Source organism: Hoplias malabaricus, chromosome Y, assembly GCF_029633855.1.
Source record: "Hoplias malabaricus isolate fHopMal1 chromosome Y, fHopMal1.hap1, whole genome shotgun sequence".
Lineage (NCBI taxonomy): Eukaryota > Metazoa > Chordata > Actinopteri > Characiformes > Erythrinidae > Hoplias > Hoplias malabaricus.
The window spans coordinates 66,827,553-66,850,545 of record NC_089820.1 but is presented as its reverse complement, the minus strand read 5'-3'; the positions used below and the strand labels follow the sequence as shown (position 1 = coordinate 66,850,545).

Below are 22,993 nucleotides of genomic sequence, written 5' to 3'. Positions count from 1 at the left end.
GAGGAAACCCACGCAGACACAGGGAGAACACACCACACTCCTCACAGACAGTCACCTGGAGCGGGAATCGAACCCACAACCTCCAGGCCCCTGGAGCTGTGTGACTGCGACACTAACCTGCTGCCCTCGTTTTTTGTTCATTTTTAGTTTAATACACCATTTAAACACAGCAGTTGTTGCTCACATTGTGTGAAAATGTCATGATGAGTGGACCAATAGAAATGCTCTAACTGCACTTTAAGGCCCCTGCTGTACCTGCGAAGAGACATTTACACAGATTGTACCGAACATCTCTCTACAGGACTTTTGTTTTGACATTGTAATGGATTGTCTTCTATCTAATCTCTACATAAATATCTGTAAAGAGATTCTAAACCAATCAAGGCCCAGCATCATCCAGTGGATGAATAAATGGATTAATGGTATTTGTCTTTTAAACAATACTGTACTTAAGGAACAGGATGTTTGCAGATAAAATAATGGATAATAAACCTCTCCAAGGAGGTAACTATGTCCTCCCCTAGAACTAAGCCTTAGAGGCAGTTTGACCTGTTTATTACTACATACTGTAAAAGGTTGGTGACTTTTTCTCATGTGCTCTGGTTTATAGGCTCCGTTGACGCCACTTCAGTGATGGAGGCGAAAGACAACATCTCCAACCCACTGAACCTCAGCTGTAACCACTCCCAGGAGTACAAGTTTACAGCCTACACTGTGGTCTTCAGCCTGGTCTTTGTGTTTGGTCTCTGGGCCAATGTCTGCGCGCTGTACATCTTCTGCAAGTTTTCGATCAAGAACCGCCTGTCCACCATTTTCCTCATCCACCTCGCTGCCTCAGACCTTCTCTTCATCTTCACCCTGCCGCTACGGATTGCCTTTTACGCCAGCAAGTCTTCAAACATGCTAGAATCTTCTCCCAGACCTTTGTGGAAAGCCTTGGACTTAGCCTGCCGTATCTCCACCTACATGTTCTACATCAGCATGTACTGCAGCATCTTCTTCCTGACGGCTCTGAGCATATGCCGGTACCTGGTGTTGGCCGGTCGGATTCGCCTTCAGAACAGCAAGGCTTGTCGGTGGGCTCGGATCGTGTGCTGGATCATCTGGGTCTTTGTGGTGGGAGGGAACATCTTGTACATTGCTGTCACCTTTGGGTTCAGTATGGAAACCGAAGGATGCCTAGAACCCTCCGGCACATCTTGGGATGTACTGTATGAGCTGAATCTGGTGGTCCTAGTGATCTGCTTTGTAATTCCTCTGGTCATGGTCATTATCTGCTACTCGCTCATGATCCGACACATCTTGCGGAATAGGACAGGGCAGAGGCAGAGGGATGTGGCGCTGATTTGCTTAGTGCTTTGTCTCTTCTGCTTGTGCTTCCTGCCCTACCACATCCAGCGCACCCTGCACCTCCACTACATGAAGAACCACACTGAGATAAATTGCCAAATGCTAGCCACTTTGCAGAAGACAGTAGTGATAACCCTCTGCTTTGCTGCTTTCAACAGTTGCCTGGACCCGCTCATCTTCTTATTCGTCGGCCATGGATTCAAACAAGTGATAAACAATTGGTTGGCTCAGTGTTTGCTACGAGGACAGTCTGACCACAGATTCGATTCTTCCAGCTCAGTTTCTGTGCCTCCACCTGCCGTGCAGCTACCTTTCATTAGAGGACCTAGAAACTCAGAAACAGATTAGGCTTCTCCTGTGGTATTCCAGTTATCCCTAGAAGAGAACACTACAGAGTGAGTTCCCTCCGGTTCAGCTCTGAACTCCATCTTCTTGTTTCCTAACTGTAGGAACTTATGAGCTGCGAAGTAGGAGCATGTTTCATTAAACCGAATTGCACTGCACTGCAAGACCTGCCTTCAGGATTCTCCAGCTTCTCAGAGACTACTCAAGGTTTTCAAAACAATGACTTACACATTTGTTTCTCATTTACTGGAAAGAGAACGACTGCAGAGATCTGTGAAAGAAATGAGTAGATGAGCTGTATCCATCATCTGAAAACTTGGCTCAGTCAAAGTGTTGCCTGCAAACGGGATCAGATAAGCTCAGGGTTCTTTAGATTTTTCTCTCAGAACAACAAGGGGTGGAAACATCTAAGGACCGCTATCTATCTAAAATTGACAGATATTTAAAGATAAGATCGGGGCGTATTGATGTTCAGTTGAGGACTAAACTGGCTAAACAGTGTCTTCATGCATGCATAAACAACAAGCATAAGCCTGGATTAGTCATATCAAATGATTAATGGAGAGCACATGGTAAGTCATGTACTGCTTTCTATCGCATGTCTTAGAGATAAGCATCTCCTCACTGCCCGTGGCAACAACATGCACTTTTTTCACTAACTTAAGCCCGTTTGATATTGCATTCCCCAAAAGTTCACAGTTCACAGACGATGTTTTTTGCTTGTGGTTAAAACAGACTTTGTCATGGAATAAATGAAACCTTTTGGCCTAGAAACCTGTCCTGATTGGACCTTCGATTCCTAACCGTAAAATAAAGGGTTTTCGTACTGTATTAGATGTTTTAAAGAAGGCTGTTTTAATCCCAGTCAGACTCTACTCACTATCCCTCATCTCAGTCTCTGATGCTTCCTGTTTGTGTTTAAATATAAAACTTTGATAACAGCACATGGGCAGATTTTCTGCTCACAGTGACGGTGTTTCTCTGTTGTTATGGAAACAAACTAAACCATCTGGTATGCACAAATATGAAGAAGATGATGAGGTGTGGCATTTGCATTGCCTCTAACTATTCGGTAAATAGCAGACCACACCTTGTCGGGTTCAGGTTTGTGAACCCCAGATTACCTACAACACTAGGTAATATTAATATCTTAAAATGATTGTGATGCTCCACTGACCTGTAAAAAGAAAAATAGTGCCTGTGTTTGATTTTTCTAATCTGGTCTACAGAAACTGCACTATGTAACTTTAGCTAACAGATATCACACATAGGAACATTTGCATTAACATCTTAGGTAACAGACATTGTACGCTATGGCAGTGGGGAATTTTATTTCCATGCACAATTGGACGTTAAATAAAAGCTTGGTCTTTAGAAAAAATATGATTTCATGACTGCAAGCAGTGTAGGAACATGATGTTTGTTTTGCTCTCACTGCCCAAGGCTTAATGCTATTTTGGCTTTGTAACCAATGTAATAAAGAAAAAAAATTAAAAATTTGGCTTGAATATGTACTTTTCACCCATACGTATGAAACTATAACCAAAATGTTATTTGTGATCTCTACACTGCCCTCTAGTGGCACACTGTATTTATGTCATAGTTCCTCAACATGGGAATGTATAATGTTCAATGATGTAACAATGTAAAATGGAGGTTTACACCTAAAATCCCCAATTTACCATTAACTTTATATAGTTTAGTGCACATTTACTGCTCATTGTACTGCACTATGTCACTTTTAAAGGAAGGTAGGAAGCCACACCCCTCCCTCCCCCATCTCCCTTAATTTCAGGACAGTGCTTTAAAAGTGAATTACTTTCTGCAACTCTAGGGAGTGGCTCTTTTGTATAGCATTCCTTTAAACCTGTACAAGATTAGAGTGCTATTGCTTCACACACAGATGGTCTACTTTGAAAACAAACTAGAGGCATTGTGCTGAAGTGTGGCATGAGTTGATATTTCATGAAGGCAGAAAAGCAGTGGAATATAGGAGAGAAATGTATCATATTTAACACGGAAGCTACTTTTGGACACCCTTCAAAGTTCATCTCTAAAGAGCAGTGGCCAAAATGTGGCCCTGGTCATAAGGTCTAAAAATTGATGGGCACTCAAAACACTGCAGATCTGGCAAAGCAGCAAGCTGCAAACTAACAAAAGCAGGAGACACTCATGCAAGATGTGTCATCGAGATGGCGACTGCTCAATGTTTGCAAGAACTTCTACAACAAACACGAGGAAATCCAGAATTTTTTTAAATTAATAAATCAGTTCTGAAGCTGGTTTTGTTCACATTTATGTGTGTTACTACACGCAATGTTTTATTCTTTACGCATATATAACATTTAAATAGTTAATCTTACATATATGTGTACAATATACAGTCACAGGACTGGAAAAGGTCTCTTAATGCCATGACATTACACTGTAGCAGTATTTGGAAAAATCTGCCTACCCTGGAAAATGATCTCTCTCTGAACGTCTGTTACCCTATTTTTTAAAAAAAAGTAAGATTTGTAAATACATATTTGAATAGTTACTCCCAACACACACACACACAAGCATGCACACAACAGTAAAAATAGGTGGCATATTACACTGAAGCTCCTCTAAAATGCACAAACATTGGCTTAAAACAAAGGTATAATACTAACAGATATCACACACAGGAACATTTGCATTAACATCTTAGGGAACAGACATTGTACGCTATGGTAGTGGGGAATTTTATTTCCATGCACAATTGGACATTAAATAAAGGCTTGGTCTTTAGAGAAAATATGTTTGTTTTGCTCTCACTTAATGCTATTTTGGCTTTGTAACCAATGTAATAAAGAATAAATAAATTTAAAAAAATAATAATTTGGCTTGAATATGTACTTTTCACCTATACGTATAAAACTATAATCAAAATGTTATTTGTGATCTCTACACTGCCCTCTAGCGGCACACTGTATTTATGTCATAGTTCTTCAACATGGGAATGTATAATGTTCAATGATGTAACAATGTAAAATGGAGGTTTGCACCTAAAATCCCCAATTTGCCATTAGCTTTATATAGTTTAGTGCACATTTACTGCTCATTTATTGAATTTAACATCACATTTTCATTCTGAAATCTATGCTGTTAAAACATGTCCCTATTTTTGCAGGATCCCCTTCTTTGCCATTACTTTTATAGTAAATGTTAAAAAAACAGTGGTGAGGATTTGATAGCATTTGACTACAAGAGCATTAACAGTTGCTCTCAGTATGCACAAAGCTCTCCAGGTGCTGGACTAGGCATTGTGTGAATGCATACCTCAGCTGATCTTCCAGTTCCTCTCTCCTTTTAGTGACCTAGACTTCTCTGATCCCAGGGGAAATGCTTTAGCTCAGGTGCCTCGGAAAGTAGGGGTGGGTTTACCTTCATCTTCCCGCCAAACAATATTGTACTTTATCAGAGATGGACCCCTCTGGCCCTCTAATAGGTCACATGACGGTGAAGAGAAGGAACCCTCAAAACGAGAACGGCTAATGGGACCTTCTAGAAAAAGAGTGGTGGTGGTGAATCACCATTGTTAAACATATTTAATAGAGAAAACTGAGGGTAAAGTGTGACATGGTGTTCTATTATGTATGACTTATTTATATTTATTTTTAATTGTCGCTGACATCACACAGTTGTTTCCTCATCACACAATGGCAAACTAAAGGGTGAATGCTAGCACATGCTTTGCACAAGACATGTCAATTAAACTATTACTACTTTCTTAAATGTTACTAGCACACAACTATTGGACGGCTCAACGTGCTTGGAGGGGAATGCTAAGTGCCCAGATCTGCTATGCCAATGCTATGCCATTCATGCACAACGAAGCCAACAGTGTGCCCATGGAATCGGGCTTTGGGTCACTGAGACAAAGACAGGGAAAGTAGCAGGGCCCCGTCTGCAGATCGGAAGGGTAAATGGCACATGTACTTTTTTAATGCATGAAGAATGAAGTTAAATCTAAGCCACTAAAAACCATACAGACAAAACAGGGCATTGTAAATGTACATAGAACTGACCCATGCCTGTGTAACACCCCTTAATAAGTATATACTTGGTAATATGTGATATCCGCACATGCAGTTTCTCAATATTAAATCAAGACAGTGATGGGAGAGGTTATATTTCTGTTTGTTTAAAGGGGAGAGGTTACAGTTGAGTGTGTTATCTCACCGGTGCATGTTTCAACGCTTATTCTGAGTGGGAAAACACTATCAAACACAAACAATGACCTGGTCATACTTTAACACACAGTGAGGCCCATCTTGTTGCTCTTTCTCTTTACACATGAACACACACACCCTTTGTCTTCAAGGCACTTAGGAGAGGGCAACGTGACAAAGACAAGGAGGGAGATCGTAGGATAAGACAGTAGCGCAATTTTACACCAAGGTCACATGAAGAAGAACACCACCCCACGGCCAGCGGCTCCAATCCAGACTTCGTTCAACTTGAGGACATTTAAACAAAGAGGCTTCTTCTCATATTCCACTTTCATCAGGTCTGTTAAAGCCCCTCCCACATCCCCCCCCGAAACACACTTCAGAGACCAGTCACAGATAAAGCCTTAAACCACAGCCTTCAGTTGACTCTTTTTACTGCTTTGTCAGACTGAACCCTATCAAGTACATTCATTATTCAGTGTGGAACATGAGATTAACACTGTAGAAAACAAAGTGTGCTAAGAGTTGAAATAATATCAACTTGTGTCATTTCACAAAATGAAAAACAAAAATAAACGGGCAACTTTGCACTGACGATTATAGACTACAAAAAGCAAGTCTTGCTTTTGTTGAATGTAGGTCACGGAGCCGTGAGTAAAGTCATAAAGAGAGTCAGTGGTCATGAGAATAATCCAAAGCTTTTATGATGAAGTAAAAAAAAAAAAAAAGTGCCCTTAGGAATAAATCCCATCCGCTGCAGCTATATAAACAGCCCAGAACAAAAACACAATATATTTGATTCAATAAAAAAGCAACGTTGCACAACTAACCACAGCCTGGCACCAGGAGGGCGTGGGAGAGAAGGAATGTAAAGCTAATTTTTATATAAAAAAAACAACAATAATAACTTTTTGGTAAATTATAGAATTCACAATTTTGAAAATATATAATTAACACATTTTACAGAATTATATAATTTGTTATTTTGAGAGATTACACTGTCATTGTGCAGATTATGAATTGTGTAGCTTGATAATTTGCTGTTTTTAAAAATGAAATATTTTGCTAATTTTTGTGAATTTATAATTTACAAATTTTGTGATTTTCAAAAAAAATTTTTGAAAAATTTTGTAAATTTTTAATTTACAACTTTTTTGTATAATTATATCATTAAATCATGTCATGTACAAATTGTGCAAAATTAGACCATTTACAAATTCTGCTGGAGCCAGAGTATATAGTTGTTGATCATCCTTTGGGCGATTTTGAAGTCAGTGGGCCACATGGTGAACATGAGGGCCCCGTGGAAGCCGACTGGGTAGTGTTGGTGTGTCACGTCCACTCCGGCCTGACGCAGGCGAGTCACATACATAACGCCGTCATCCCGCAGCACATCATACTCGCAGGTCAGAATGTAAGCCTTGGGCAGGGACCTCAGAAGGGCGTCCGGCACCAGCAAAGGTGAGGCCCGTGGGTCTGTCAGCGAATGGGACAGGTTGTCGAGAGGCTCTGAGCTCTCTGAGCCCCCTATGGGTGGAGCACTGTAATTGTACGCTTGGCTGTATGACTCGGGCAGGAAGGCGCTCCAGTTGACAAACTTGAGGAAAGCTGCTGATTCTGGTCCGTTATGACCATTGGCGAGCATTGCCCAGTACAGGGACTTATCGCTGGTGAAGTACTGACTCCAGAAACGGACCATAAGAGTGCGGGGCAGGATGGGCATGTGCTGGTTCTGCTGGTAGGACGGGGTGTTGAGGTCCAGTGCCTGAAGGACTGGGTAGATCAAGGCCTGGACCTTCAGCTTTATACGCTGCTCTGGGTCCAGCTGCAACTGTGGTCAGATACACAACAGAAACACATTGGCATACAACTCACTGTTTGATTCACTGCCAGTTCCACCTGCTTGAAAGATTTCCCCAACACATGATGGCAGTAAAGTCTCTCTCTAAGACACGATGCTACACAACTTGCTTTTAAACTGCTGCTAACACAGTAGGTGGGTTTCAATCCAAAACGTTTGCATATGTTTTACGTAATAAATTAATATCAGCAGAAAAAAAGCAGAATGAGTCGTATTTCCATTCACTCCACTGCACTATTTCCATTCCCTGAGAGCAAGGAGACGGCGGACCACAGTTGGCAAAGTTGGAGGTCCACTAGTGTTTTGCACAGCCACATTTTAGCACTTTTTTCCTTCATTAGGTTCTTTTGTTATTCTTTATAAATAAGATTAATAAACACTTTTAATCAGCACAGTGTCAACATTTTTATCATTTAATCATTTTATATCAGGCTTATACTCATTATTATATCTCTCAGAGTTGTTGGTGATATTTGTATTAGTGTGTTTTCCAGAATAAAAGTCTCTGTGAATGTAAAATCTGTGTGAGGAGATTATAAATGAGTTATATCCGGTACAGGACGGTAATCTGAGTGGTCCGATGGTGGACCAGCAGTGGTCTACAGTCAGTGGTGTGCCAGCATTTTAAGGCCAGTGGACCGCTGTCTGGGGTAGGCTCACGTGATCAGGGATAGCGTCGAAAAGAGGGAGAGATCTGAGTGGGTCATTTATAATCAAAAACTGATTTAATATTTATTGTTTGGGGCGAATGTGTACTTTCTGTTGTATAGAGCTTGTTCTTAATGTTTGGATATGAGTGGATAGTAAAATTCGCTGTGGTCTCTGACTTTTGCTCAGTGCTGCTGTGTGTCTACAATATTCCACCCATGCTCTAAAAGAAGCAGCTCGGGTGCTGGTGTGAGAACAGAGTGGTAAAGTTTGGAGAGGAGGGAGAGTCGGGGGTTAGTCCATTAAAAGCTTGGGTTCACGGGGCTTACTTTTGAAAGCATTTGCGTTCACTTATATTTGTAGTCTACTGTTATAAAAAATATTAATATAATTAATTTTCCAAAACCAAATTAATGGCACCTTGCATGAAGTAATGGCTGCTAATACTCCTCAGTATCTGCTTTGAAAGTCATCACTGTACAAGGCTGCCCTCTAATGTAATGCCTGTCTCTTACCTGTTGTGCCACAGCAGCTGCTAGGTTTCCTCCTGCGCTGTCACCGGACACTGCCACGCGTCCTGGATCCACCTCATACTGCTCCAGGACGTCCAACCGGAGAAAGTACTTGATCACTCTATACACATCCTCAAACGGGATGGGGAAGTGGTGAGCAGGGGCCAGTCGGTACCTGCACACAGTTCAGGTGAGGTTACGTTACACCAAACTCCACACAAAGAACTACTGTTAATTAAAGTGGGTGTGGCTATTCGATTGAGCGATTGTTTAATGTTTTGCACGTAAATCAATATTTTTTTAAAGGTTAGTTGTGCTCATTTATGTACCATATGTCTGAACTAAACATAAGAGATGTCCGATCCACCAGAGGGCAGTGTAAAATTAATCCCTGACAGAGGCTCTAGTGTGTAAAGCAACACTAAGTAAGATTGCTGGACTCCCTCTAGAGTTGCAGGGTGTAATACAATGTTACATTACTGTTCTGAAGTCAATGTGTAGGGTAGTTACATAGTGTAGCTTCTGCACTGCAGTGCTGAGCCCAGAGCTCTGTTCTTTTCTATCACAGCTCAGTGGAGCATCATGATTATGAAGTTGTAATTTTAAGTTAAGCTCAGTATTCCTTCAATGCTCCACTCACAATAAGAAGAATAAAGCCCAAGTCATTTCTACTACATGCTCAGTGCTGCAGAAACTACACTATGTAACTTTGGTGGTGGGCAGGAAAGCAGTGGATCTTTATTCAGTGTGTTTTACATTGAGCCTGGATTGTATATGATGCAGAATTAATCCAACAGTTCTCATCTGAGTAAAGTGTATGGGCTGCTTTATTTGTTTTCAGATTAATAATAGCCTACATGTTTCCCATTAACCAAATGGGATCATATTATATTGATTATGTGATGGTGTTGCTCAGTGTTCCCATCTTCAAAAGGCAGCACTAAGAGCTTTCCTAAGAGTCTCACTAAGGTAAACAAGCAAACCAGAGAACCCTGCTATTCAGAGCTAAAAGGTTTGGGTTCACACCAGCCGTAAATCAACATTGTTTTATCTGTGGAGCTTTTCTACAATTACAGCTTATCTTGAAAGGATGGTGTAGCAAGATTCCACATTCTGGGAATCTTTTACTCCACATACTGGAACTTGTTCCAGGATTTGATGGTACTCTGCCATGGAAACATTAGTGAGAACAGGTACTGGATCACAAATGTCATTCAAACTTGTCTCAATATGTATAGGGTGTACATCCACCAATCCAGTGAAAGTGGTTCTGTGGGTTTAGACCCCTCTAGCCAACTCTTGTCATTGAGTATGTTGAGGTTAGGATCATGTGTGGCTGCTCTTGACCATCCCATTCTATCAGTCAGTGTTTTCTACGAAGATTATATCAACATTAATAAAGGCTTATTCCATCTAGTCTTCACAGCCGTCTTGACATTTTCCAGAATGATACTGACTAAAGAAGCTTTTATGCATGTTAATATAACTTTAAGCTTTTCGTGAGAACTGATTTATGCCAGCCTTAGAAACAGTGCATAACTGTAAAGTGTTACTTGGTTGGATCCAGCTTTTCCCTGCTGAATTTTACCAGTTTATAAAATGAATTTCAGCAAAGCCACTGCCTTGTCTAATCAGTAGGCAATAACAGGACTGCTGGTATATTATTATCGTTCACTACAATTACGGTTTAATATATCCATTGTTTACTCCTTAGGCATTGCACAAACTCTGCCTGAAATTGAAGTCACTAATCATGTGCAAAGCAAAGCCGAGCACCCTGGATGAGGAATGTGTAAATAGCTGTTTTAGGTAGATCCATGGCTTCCTGTATTGTGCCATGTAGTCTGGGTGAGGCCAACCAGGGTATAATGTCCATCGTACATTGTTTGTAAAGCTTGATCTGATCTCTATTCAAAAAGGCAAGAGCTCTGTTCTACTGCCAAAGGCAAAAGAGGAGCCTGTGAGTTTCAACAGTGATATAGTCATTCATAATTCAGTTCTGCTAAACCCAGTTTGGGTTCAGACAAATGTTTAAGCTACTTTTGAAGTGTTACCACTGGCCAATTTCAACATACTTCCAGCCCCAAAAAACAAGGTAGTCTGGGTTTTGATAGAGGAAAGAGGTGACAGAATACTCACTCCACAGAAACAACAACCGCATTGAGCTCTGTGACCATCTGTCTGGCCAAGAGATCGTAGGGCCCCATTCCTGTAGTAAGAGACACAGAATAAAGGCAAAAGACACACTAAAATATTGGATAAGGTTATGCTGCGTTCTATTTGAACTCAGATGTCGGAACTGGAAAGCCCCCAAGTCGGATTTCAAACACTGAAAGACAGGCCAGCCTCACCAAAACAGTTCAGAATCCAAGATGGCTGCCCACACAGCACCACAGTAGTATTGTACAGTTTATTAGCGCTTCTATCTATTTATATCTCATTAAATCAGTCGTACATACAGAACTGTCCAACTACTGTATGTGTACATGTTTCCCTGGTGTTTAAATTCATAAAGCAGTTATCGCTAACAATGCCAGCCAGGAACAAGCTAAAAATGAAACCTACGGCACAGTATTTTCCAAACGTTTAACTGGAATTTGGTCAGCTTTGATGTGACCCCCAGCTCTGACATCTGACTTATGAGGTAAATGGAATGCAGCATAAGAGCTAGGGTTAGTATCCACTGAATTTGTTATTTTCAGACCCGTAATCATGAGTTTTCTCACAGTGGAAAGATGGAATCAAACACTTGAGGGTTTGTCAAATCTAAAATTTTTCTCCTGTCTTTCAAAAATAAAATATTTGATGAGGACAAATACGGTGGGATGCTAGGTCTTGGAAGGTCGTTATTAGTCCCGTTTACTTTGCATCCATTCATCTGTTTTCACTTATTCAACTTTGACTTTCCACTTCCTTATGCAAGCGTATTATTTTATGTTTTATCACCTTAGAATCAACGTGTACGTAATGATCGGAAAATAAAGAAGGAAGAGATAGTCTCAGAGGTTTGGCACATTGTAATTTAACAATCAATTTACTGTACAATGCCAATTTGGCCAAGACATAACAGAAGTAAACAAACAAGCAAAATACATATAGTTTTACTCCCCAACCCATTAATTCAAAGGTCCAAATGAATGCAGCTAAACCCCAGATTGATGTCTAGATGGATGTTTACATGGGGTCCCAACAGTGTAGCAGCAGTTCAAAAACAAGCAGTGAAGTGTCCTTATGTATCTCAGAATAAACGTGTTCACCCTCACAATGATGGTGCCACCATGTGCAATCAGCGGGAAACTAATAACCGGGGAGGAATTTCAGCAATAATCTGGGGATAAGACTTTTTTTTAATGGATTGTTATTCATTTCCCTCACAGTAAAAAATGAGGTTTGATGCCAATGACCGTAGTTGTCTGGCACAGTTGTAGCATGGGGTGAAGTTTGTTCTATGCTTCACTGATAGCAGCTTGATCAGACAGCGTGATATGCCATGTCACAGATCAGTTCACCAATGCTATGTCAGCCATGTTACGGTTGGTAACCGAGGATTGCCACTGTCAGGATGCATGTCTAACATTTCCACCAGATGGTAAGGTTTTGTTTTCGCAAATGGGGTGTGACTTCACTCTGAGATGATGATGAAACTACAATTGCGCAAATGTATACAGTCAAGGAAACAATAGTGAGTCTCTGTAATTATTTTTGTATTGAGCCATGTATCAAACATTAAAAGCTTTTGTAAAACACCAATTAAATTACTGTTTACACATTTTAGAACAGATTGTTAGATAAAGAAGTATATAGAGTCGATTAGATATGAGATAATTCATTTGCAAAAGGATTGTAAGGAATATAAATGGAGAAAAACAAGTGTTTTTGAAAACTGTTCTAAAAAACATATAGAAAATGGAACTATTAACAACCACACAAGATCAGACCGAGCACCAAAACTGTCCCTGACAGATCAAGAGTAATTAAATCTTTCATCTTTGAAACAAATAGTAGAAGATAAACTCCACCCATCCTTTAGATCTGAAAAATCCACAGGTGTTTGTGTCCATGCCCCCACTGAGAAAATATGACTGATATGATGTGGAGCTGTGTTTCTCAAAACAAAAGACTGACAAACTTCCCCAGAGCTACTGCTCAAAGTACTTTGAGTACGCTTTACTACCACCCAGGAAGAGCTACACAGCTAAAAACATCACATCATTCAGTGTGGGTGAGTTTACTGTTATCAACTCAATACTGATCCTCATCACAACCAATGTCATCTCTGTTTAACATGGAGACAACACAATTTGTTACAGCTCAATTATTATAATAGGTGGAATTGTTTTGGAATTACTGGAAAAAACCAAGCTCGTGTCCTAATCTGGGCTGTTTTTGTTGTTGAGCAATTGAATTCATGTAGTTCTGAGTGGTACAGGACTCACTTGAACTGCCCAGGCACCATCCTCCCCCATGTAGGTAGATAATGGCTCTCCTCTTTTCACCAGCTCCTCTCCTGTGCTTCGGTTGATACACCACCACATCCACACCATCGAAAAGCTCATCCGCCACCTGAACCTTCTCATCTGACTCAGGCACCACCCGCTCAGCAAACGTAACGAACATCATAACGCCCATGTAGTCCTTCAGCCCCAGCAGCTCACTGAAGTCTGCCTATAGAGGGGAGGATAAAAACAGAGGCCAGAAATCTCAGGGTTTAGTGTGCGAGTTTGGATTTGCGCTCTCTGGAATGGGCTGATAGGTAATCAACTTATTTGGCCTGAACTAGCTCCCCTAGATGCTAGTACAAACTCTTGTTTAGCATGCTAATGTTAGCTGACACAGTAGTGGTCCTGGTGGGCTACCGTAGCCCAGAAACCAGGATATTCACCAAAACAGCATAATAACTACTTGGATTCAAAGCTAACTAGATCAAATATTATATATGGAGTGACTTTAGTGTCAAAGAAGGTAATGGAAACATTTCCCTGAGGCAGAATGTTTTTTATTGAGCAGGCAATACCAAGCAGTCTTTAACAAGACACGGAAAAGCCCAAGATACAGTTTCAACCCAACGTTGAATTAAATTTAATAAATAAATAAATAAATAAACATCTGAGAAAAAAATAATAATAAATAAATAACAAGGCGTCTTCACACAAGGGGACCCACTCTACATGGGCAATTCCGCTAGGTCTTTAATGCTAAATTGTGGTAGTCATTACCAGAGATTACCAGAGTCAAAGAGATTGATTATTTCCCTCTGGGCAAGTATTTTATTGCTAGCTTACAGAGTGTGAAGAAAATATAGCCAAATGTTACAAGAAAATGTTCTAACCTAAAATATCTGATCACATTTTAAAGTAAAAGAGCATTTGAACTAAAGTTAAGAGAATAAATCTTCACCAAGTGTTTGAAATCAGACTGCTGTGTACCTGGTGTTGCTCTGACAATAGTAAGAATGAAGAAAATGGATGACTGCAAACATCTGAGATCATATGGTGTTTGCACACGGGTGTTGGTCAGATGACAGACATGCAGCCGGCAGGTCAGTTGATGTTAACTCTGTGATGTTGTTCTAGTGTACAACTCATTGACCTCACATATTGTGTTCCAGAGTGAAAACAATTTTCTCCATTTTGTTCATAACCTAATAACCATCTACAACAAATACTACTGACTTTCATCAGATCATACAAGAACATTAGCCATAGTTATAGCAGCATGTGCTAGTAAGACTGGCTTAGTGCAGTGACCAACATTGCTAATGGAGATCAACCTTCGTGAAGAGTTTAGTTCAAACCTTAATCTGCCTTACCTCATCCAGATAATCAATCTCTTCAGAAGACCTTGATCAGCTGGATCAGGAGGTCTAGATCGGGGGCTGCAATAGTAAGTACTTGGCTTAGACTAGGGTTTCGCAAAAACTCTTTTCAGGTTTTCTTCACCATCACAGTTAGTCTGAGAAAATGACTTTTACATTGTAGGCTCAGCTTTTTCTAACAAGCAAAATGAAAAACACTGACATTAGGAGTAGGAAACACTACTTAACCATGACCCTGCCACCTAGTGTCCTGGGTGTATTGGAGACAATGTACTATATTAATTTCAAACATGGCTGCCTCCACATGGAAGACCAACTCTATGGACTATAAAGTAACTAACTTGTTCTTTCCCAGTAAACATTTAGCCATTGATTCAACGTTGAAATAACGTAATGACTGCCGTCTAATCAACGTTCTCTTAAGGTTGAAAATGAAAGTTGAAAAAACGTCCAAACACCGACATTGAAAAGACGACTATTAGACGTATTTTGGACGTCCATTGATGTTATTAATTGGTCCCGAAATAAATTACTTGTTTAAAACGCGTTTTGGACGTCCACTGACGTTATCGATTGGTCACCACTTAACTAACTTATTAAGATGGATTTTGGACGTTCATTGACATTTAAAATATGTCCTTGACGGACAGACTACTTATTTGAACTACTTTATTATTGAATTATTTTATATACTATTTTGAACGTCCAGGGACGTTCCTTGTTTACTAGGTTAGATTTGTTACATCAAGAAACCATGACCATGGAAACTGCACTGATTCTTGTAACATATGCACAAGACGAGTTTGCAGTTCCATTGGGTAGATGTGTGACACCACGAGGAACATTAAAAAAGGCATATTCTGTAAATAATCAAAGGCATTTCATTGCAGTTCAGCTTACTATCAAGCATGAAACTATGAACGACTTGGCTTATGACTGGAGTTAGGAAATCCTGGCTTTGATTCAGAACACCTTTCAGCAGCATGTCGCCTGATTTCCCCCACTGCAAATCTAAGCATAAACCAGTTCATTAATTCTACCTTGTCAAAGCTCTAGCCCTGAGGCATTAGCGGCGCACTAACCCTAACACTGCACGCTCTTTTCCTTTCAGAGTCTTGTACAGTGGCCAAGCATCCACCAACTATGTGTCAGAATGAGACTGGGCTCTAGACAACAGGGCAGGGATAGTTCAGGCTTCGTGTTTTGCAAAGTGGCAGGTTCAATAAAAACAGAGGATTTGTCAAGTTAACTATGTTTTGACAGCAGTGAGATCCCGAGGCCTGAGGGAGTACTTGTGAAAATGAGCACATCCCCAAAGCTGGATGACATGGACAATACTTTCAAAGCCCCAAATCAACAACAACGCAAGGTGAACAGAACTCGGGGATTTAGCAGCACCATAAATAAATATTGATTTCCATAATAAGGTCCTATTATTAGAACAGGTGAGCCTAGTGCTCGGATTATGATCTGATATAATCTGTTGTAACTGCCACTCTGCCTTGCAGTACTTAGGCCTACACACTAAACCTTGAGTAGTGACAAACGTCAAATATATAATATAGAGCTGCAGCACATGGACACACTTAAAACGTAAAATCCTGATTATATAAATACAGCGGTTTATTAAATTAAACTGCAGCCACTTTGTAACTACACTGACATTTTAATTAAACTAGAATCGTTGGATTCTATCATAATATTATGACACTAATGAGCTCGGGGTTAATAAATGCAGCCATAAATTAAACATTGCTTCTTCTACAAAAAATGTGTACATTTTTCTATGTAATTTGTAAATTTAAAAAAGTATAGTTCTAAGCAACTAAATGCATTAAATTACATAATAATAATAATACATACCAAGCACAATTATTGAATTAAAATAAAGCATCTGAATCACTATAAGTGCACACATGCACATGCAACAATTACATGAAGGATGCACAATAAAAATACACATGAAATAGTAGTATATTGATAAACCATATACTAAAGCAAGTCGTTAGTAAGAATTAGCACTTGCAGTAGTGCATTACTGGTCCATTTACTGCAATAAACACATGCTCAAAGTTGTGTAGAGAAGCCTCTTGCTGCTCTAAATCCATAAATCAGTTTTACCAGGTGGCTTAAACTTCTGAAGAAGCAGTCCGTCAACATGAGCTTCCATCTCTCTTCAATGTCGTCCGGAATGGGCGAATAAACGTAATACGCCGTGAAAGCGCCTAGCACCAAAAACAAAATCACTGCTTTGGACCTCATTTTAATAAATTAACAAACCCTAGGAAGAGTCCACCGTGAACCGCGACCGCAGGGACTAAACTGGAACGGTGCGCGCTCCTGCTTATCAGCGCGCGCACTTCGGAGTAAATCCGCGAGAGTGTGGAGGGGGGGTTAATTTTGGAACGGACAGAGCTTGCACGTGTGCTCGTCTCCAAGCGAACGCGATAAGGCGCGTGGCGCCGTTCATGACGGAATTCCGTCCGCCTCCCAGATGACTCTTTTGAACCGATTCTTTTAAAGCAACGGTTCGAATCTACTCACAGGACTCAACTTTTGTCAGTGTCCAATGTTTTCATCCGTGGAACAGGCTCAAGACTTTAGAGGGAACCCTGAAAATCACAGGTTTAATACTTAAAATAAATTATATGTCCAGTTCAATCAATAATAACGGATAAAATCCAAATTATTTTTGACAACAAATAAAAAATGATATCGTGCTATATCTCAGTGTGATGTGATGTGGAATAACTACTGAAAATAGAAAATAATGTTGTCACACTCTAAAAAACGTTGAAAGACTGACTAATATTTATTTAACTGTATTTATTAGCTTTTTAGCTCTTAAATGTCCCAAAATAAAAAGTTTGCACCAATATTTGACTTGTTAGCCAATGACAATTTCGCTTTTTCTACATATCTTTAGGTTTATCAAATAGAACTAATAATAATAAATAATAATAAAATACTCTGTTGTTCCATAGAGGTTTGTAATGAATTCTCGCAGAAACCTTTTCTAATATGTTGATATAAGGAAACTAAATAGTAAGAGTCCTGTGACTGCTCTGAACATAAAACCAAACTGTGTGAATTCCCTTGAAATTTCTCTCAGGAACCTCTTGCAGTTCCGTTAGTATGAAGATGATGATGGTGATAATGATGATTATGAGGAGGAGGTGGTGGTGGGATTATTTAGCTGATTTATAACTCAGTGAAAATGTCCTTGACACCCATAGTTCCAAAGAATCGGAAAGAATTCCAAAGAATTCAGGTCAGAGTCAAACTGACTCAAACCTATCAACACTCTTCCCAAATCCATTGATCACAGGTGCCACGCGCTCCTGTTGGGTGGGTTTCCCGGCTGCGCGAGCTGCAGTCACGCCTCGTGAGGAGTTCTCAGGAGGCTAGCGATAAAATGCTAACGTCTGAAAGAAAGTCCGTGCTGTGAAATAACCCCGTGGACAATGTGGAAGTTTAGCGATGATTTTTCATCAAAAAGAAAAAGCCCTACCTAAATTATTTAGCCTTTTTGATCAAAGAAAAGTGAGCTTGTAAGCGGCTTCTGCTCTAGCATTTATGAAAACTGTTTGGCTGGTGATGACCCGGTTCTCTATATATAGGCCAACCTCAGTGAGAGAGTATCAGATGTTTGAAACGGGAGCTCATTACGATTTTCACAACGTTAGCGTGTGACTGAAATGTGTTTTACTTGTATATTAATATTCATTAAACGTTTTAATATTATCACGTTGCCTGTAATGACATGCAGAAAAATATGGTCCATTTTAAGCACTATCAAAACAAACATAAACACTATTAACAATACTGAACACCTGAGAAATTATAGCAATTAAAATTAAGGAATAAATTAAGTTTAAATCTGTAGTTCTAGTGGTGTTTTTAATAGAAATGTTGCTAACGTTTCAGGATGTGTGTCATAAGAAATTTCATTAAACATGAACCATTTGACATATATTTAGTCCTGGCATATAACTTTCATAGAGGAACTGAATTAACATTATAGACAGATACAATTAGTTTCTGTAGCGCTACAAATGCATAAAAATGAATAAACAGTAACCCTAACCCCTAGCCTAGCATTAACATGTTCCTGTTCTGGAGTCCACGGCACACATTGTCTAACATCAGTGGAATCCAAGCATAATTGGTTTTAAAAATTAATCATCTGCTGATACTAATATTAATATGGATGTGTATCCTTTGTCTCCTCAACATAATGGGGACAAATTGTAATGTATTTGCAGACCCATGCTAAAAACAATCTGCATGATTCACAAGCTGTCAAGCTGTTTTTAATGAGCAATATTGTGTACTGTAGATGTCCCATAACACTGCAAAGAATTCCACCCTTTTCCAAACAAGCTCTTCATGGATTACATTGTTGAGGTAAAAACTCTAACCCGGAATCAGTAAGATACACTATACTAGCAAACGTATATCTGTGTCCAAGCCTTACATCACCAAGTGCAATGCCAATCATTGGATGAAGTGTTGTAAACCCTATGGATTAAGAATGGGTTCATAGCCGTGCACAGGAAGCCGAGCGAATATTTTGGCAATACAGTGTTGGTTTATTAATTGCTGCTTGCATGCACTGTAAGACAATTTGTGTCCTGGCCTCAGCGAGGGTGATGTGCCATGTGTCCACGCACGTGAGCCTGTTTTCCTGCACTCGGTGCTCTGTTCCGTAACTTCATGCAGGAGTTTCAGTTTTTAATTAGGCAGAGTGGGGGATGCTTCACTGTCTGCCTCCACCCGTGATCAGGACTCCTCATGTGTTGGGAGGTGGTCCAAGGCTGCTGGGGAAAAAGCCTTTAATGCAGTGCTGGAATATCAGAGTAGTTCCCAAACTGTGTGGGACTTCCCTTACAGAGTGCTCTTCTTTGCCTACGCAACAATCCACTCCCTCGGTATGGAGGAAACCTCCAGCACAGCTTCTGGCCATGTGACACTACCATGTGACTTTCTCGTTCAAGGCGCTTTACATACCATCTCTCCATCTCCAGTTTTTAAATTAAGATATGGAAAAAAAGGAGTGTTATTTTTTTCTTTTTAAGATGAAAACGAATGGTTTCTGACGCCCAGAGGCTAGGACTCATGCTGTGTCTGAGACTCAAACATGCAGACAGAATCCTTTTAATTAGTTGAGTGTAGAGGAGCGAAACCTTGGCATATCAGCATATTTCCACAGTTCTGTAAAATGCAGAGAGCCAAGAGTCTGCCGGATGTGCTCAGCGTTGGTCAGGAATGTTGTTGTCAGGCCATACTGAGGCTAAGCTTGAGAGGCGTTAGCCAGGTCACAGTCACTTAACTTTTGTTAAACGGAAAATAATCCAGGACAGTTTTTGACAAGGCATCAAGTGTTTCTTTATTTCAAAATCCCCAAATATTTAAGACCTCATTCCTTGCTCTAAATGTTGAATGCGTTCTTGTTTATTCGTGTAAATTTAACACTAGGCTAAATACTTGTCACAATGTTGAGGTGTTTATTTTTCTATAAACACATTCTTTATAAAACATCTGTAGCATCAAGTCTAGGAATATTAAAGTTAGGATCAAGATCTCCTTATTGTACAGTGGTGGACATCAGCTGCAGGCAGTGACATGTAACTGTGAGGAATACTAAGTTAAACATGTCAAATTCATTCAATTTTCTACTTAAAAGGATTCAGCCTGCATGTTTGAGTCCCAGACACAGCATGAGCGCTAATCCATTGTAGAGGGGTGAAAAAGAGAGCCCATACAGCCCATGGAGAAATTAAGTGGTCTTATAGTTCACATGGTTAACACTTATCTGTAGAAAAGTCTCAAGGATGGCCTTCCTTTTTTACGCTGATAAATAAGTAGTTTAAATAAATAACCTACTTTCTGGGTCGGTAGGATGGGCCTAATTGTCCTCATTAGTCAGCATAGCACAGGTCAATACAGGCAGTTAGCATTCTCCTGCAAGCACATTGAGCTGTCTAGTGTTGTGTTAGGGACAGATTTAAAAAGTAGTAGCGTCTGACTTCACATGTCCCAGGGGAAGTGTGTACTAGCCTTCGTTTTCCAGAAGGAATTAAATACTGCACAATTTATGAAAGTTACTGGTTTCATGAATTTCGATTGAGCAACTTGTCTGTAATGATGAACTGTAAAATGTTTCTTCATGAGACACACATCATATTTAATGGGTTTAATGGTTTATTTGCTGTGCATTTTTTTTTGCTGTGTATAACTCATAAAATTACAGTAACATGCAATAACTTTATGCAGAAACACCACTCCAATCCCCAAAAGCTATTGGACACAGCTCCACCACAACAGAGAAAAAAACATTTCTAGCATTTTTGTGATTTATGGGTTTGTAATGGTTATATTTTGTGTTATTTCATGGCTTTAACACTTATAATTTGGGTTATTGTGGCCAAGGCCTGGAAGTCGCAAACACTCCTTTCTTTAAGGCTTTGAGGTTTAACCCTTTTGTGCTAGCGCCTTCTGGACAGATACTATCAGTTGTAAATGTTTAGCTAAAAGGCTAATTTTATGACCAACTCTTAACAATCATAAACAGTACATAATTCCAAGCCTGTTGCTGTTGGCTAATTTTGCTTCTTCACAAACATTGCTTTGTTCAGCTAATGATATGAACTTCAGGGTTGAAATTCTGGGTTTTAATTCCTCTCAGATATGGACTTTGTCAGGGTTAGCATGAGAGTGACACTTGAGGTAAACCTTGGATTCCCTCAGTTTGTTTTGTCTCAGCGGTTGACATTGTTGTGTCTAGAATCTGATTCTGTGCTGAGAGTGTGCTAACAGGTTAGCATTGTGAAGTGATGTCCATTAAGATGTTGTCAGTTAGAGGTGTATACAGCCCCCCTATAATTGGCTTTGAAGCAGGAAAACAGATCTCCTTTCTGGTAGATCTCCATTCATTATGTTTGGGAAATGCTGGAATCCATAACTGAACAAACCTTAGCACCTGAGCTCACTACTATTGTGTGTGTGTATGTAATGTATTTGCCTGAATGCAAGACCTCCCAGCAATATTCCAACATTTAGTGCAAAGCCTTTTAGAAACTGTTACTATAACAGGGTGATACACTACCTCATACCATGTATTCATGTTTTATTTCAAAACAAACGTTCGAGCAAGATAAAGAGCATGCCCATACGGAATAGTTAGTTCAAAGAAAAGTTACAAAATAGTCCCCCTTACTCCTAATATAGTCAATAAGCCAAACACCAAAACAAAATATCAGCTAGATTAAAAATACTCCCTTATTTAAGTTCAGCATTTTATTTTTCTATAAATACCCAGCAGGGGGCGCCATAACATCTATTATTACATTTGTTACACAACCCTTGGAGACTCGGAAACAGAGAACATATGGGCACAGTAATATTCATAGATCAAAAAGCAACACATTGACATTTGATAAGAAGTGAGAATATATGAATACATTTAACATCTTAATTTATTATATTTTATTCTCTTATGATTTTTATTTTGCTGATGTATCTCTTTCTTGTTTTTATATTACTGCTCTTAGCCTACATAAATATATATTTAAATCATACTGATAAAATATAAATTCAAATTTCATTTATTCATTATCTGTAAGCGCTTATCCAATTCAGGGTCGCGGTGGGTCCAGAGCCTACCTGGAATCATTGGGTGCAAGGCGGGAATACACCCTGGAGGGGGCGCCAGTCCTTCACAGGGCAACACAGACACACACACACATACGGACACTCTGGAGTCACCAATCCACCTACCAACATGTGTTTTTGGACCGTGGGAGGAAACCGGAGCACCCGGAGGGAACCCAAGCGGACACGGGGAGAACACACCACACTCCTCACAGACAGTCACCCGGAGGAAACCCACGCAGACACAGGGAGAACACACCACTCTCCTCACAGACAGTCACCCAGAGCGGGAATCGAGCTGTGTGACTGCGACACTACCTGCTGCGCCACCATGCCGCCCAAATTCAAATTTCATCCAGGTTTAACACTGTGTGAACAACAGTATAAGAATTGGCTTAGCTTTCGCCAACAGGTGGCAGCATTTCACAAGTAAGGAATCAAACATTCTCTTCCTATGTCAGATTTGTTATCAAAGGAGCTGTCGTCTGCAGAAAGGTAAATCAATGACTCTTTAATAGAAATCATAGTGTAATTAGTGGTAATAAATACCCTATGGTAATGTTTTCATATGGTACAATGTAAAACGTAGCAGTCGGAGATTAAAATTAATATC

The 22,993-nt window shown here is 39.9% G+C and overlaps 1 protein-coding gene and 1 pseudogene across 1 annotated transcript; one reads left to right on the top strand and one right to left on the bottom strand.

Annotated features, from left to right (window-relative positions):
* Nucleotides 1–461: 461 nt before the first annotated feature.
* Nucleotides 462–1,749, top strand: LOC136678501 (cysteinyl leukotriene receptor 1-like; annotated as a pseudogene).
* Nucleotides 1,750–7,053: 5,304 nt separating this feature from the next.
* On the bottom strand, nt 7,054–17,129 carry LOC136679389 (arylacetamide deacetylase-like). Its single transcript, XM_066657890.1, has 5 exons — nt 16,849–17,129; nt 13,349–13,577; nt 11,052–11,121; nt 8,916–9,087; nt 7,054–7,722 (listed from the first exon to the last, which is right to left on the bottom strand). Exons 1-5 carry the CDS (start codon nt 16,987–16,989, stop codon nt 7,102–7,104), a joined length of 1,233 nt encoding a protein of 410 aa, XP_066513987.1. The 5' UTR covers nt 16,990–17,129; the 3' UTR covers nt 7,054–7,101.
* Between the last annotated feature and the right edge of the window lie 5,864 nt (nt 17,130–22,993).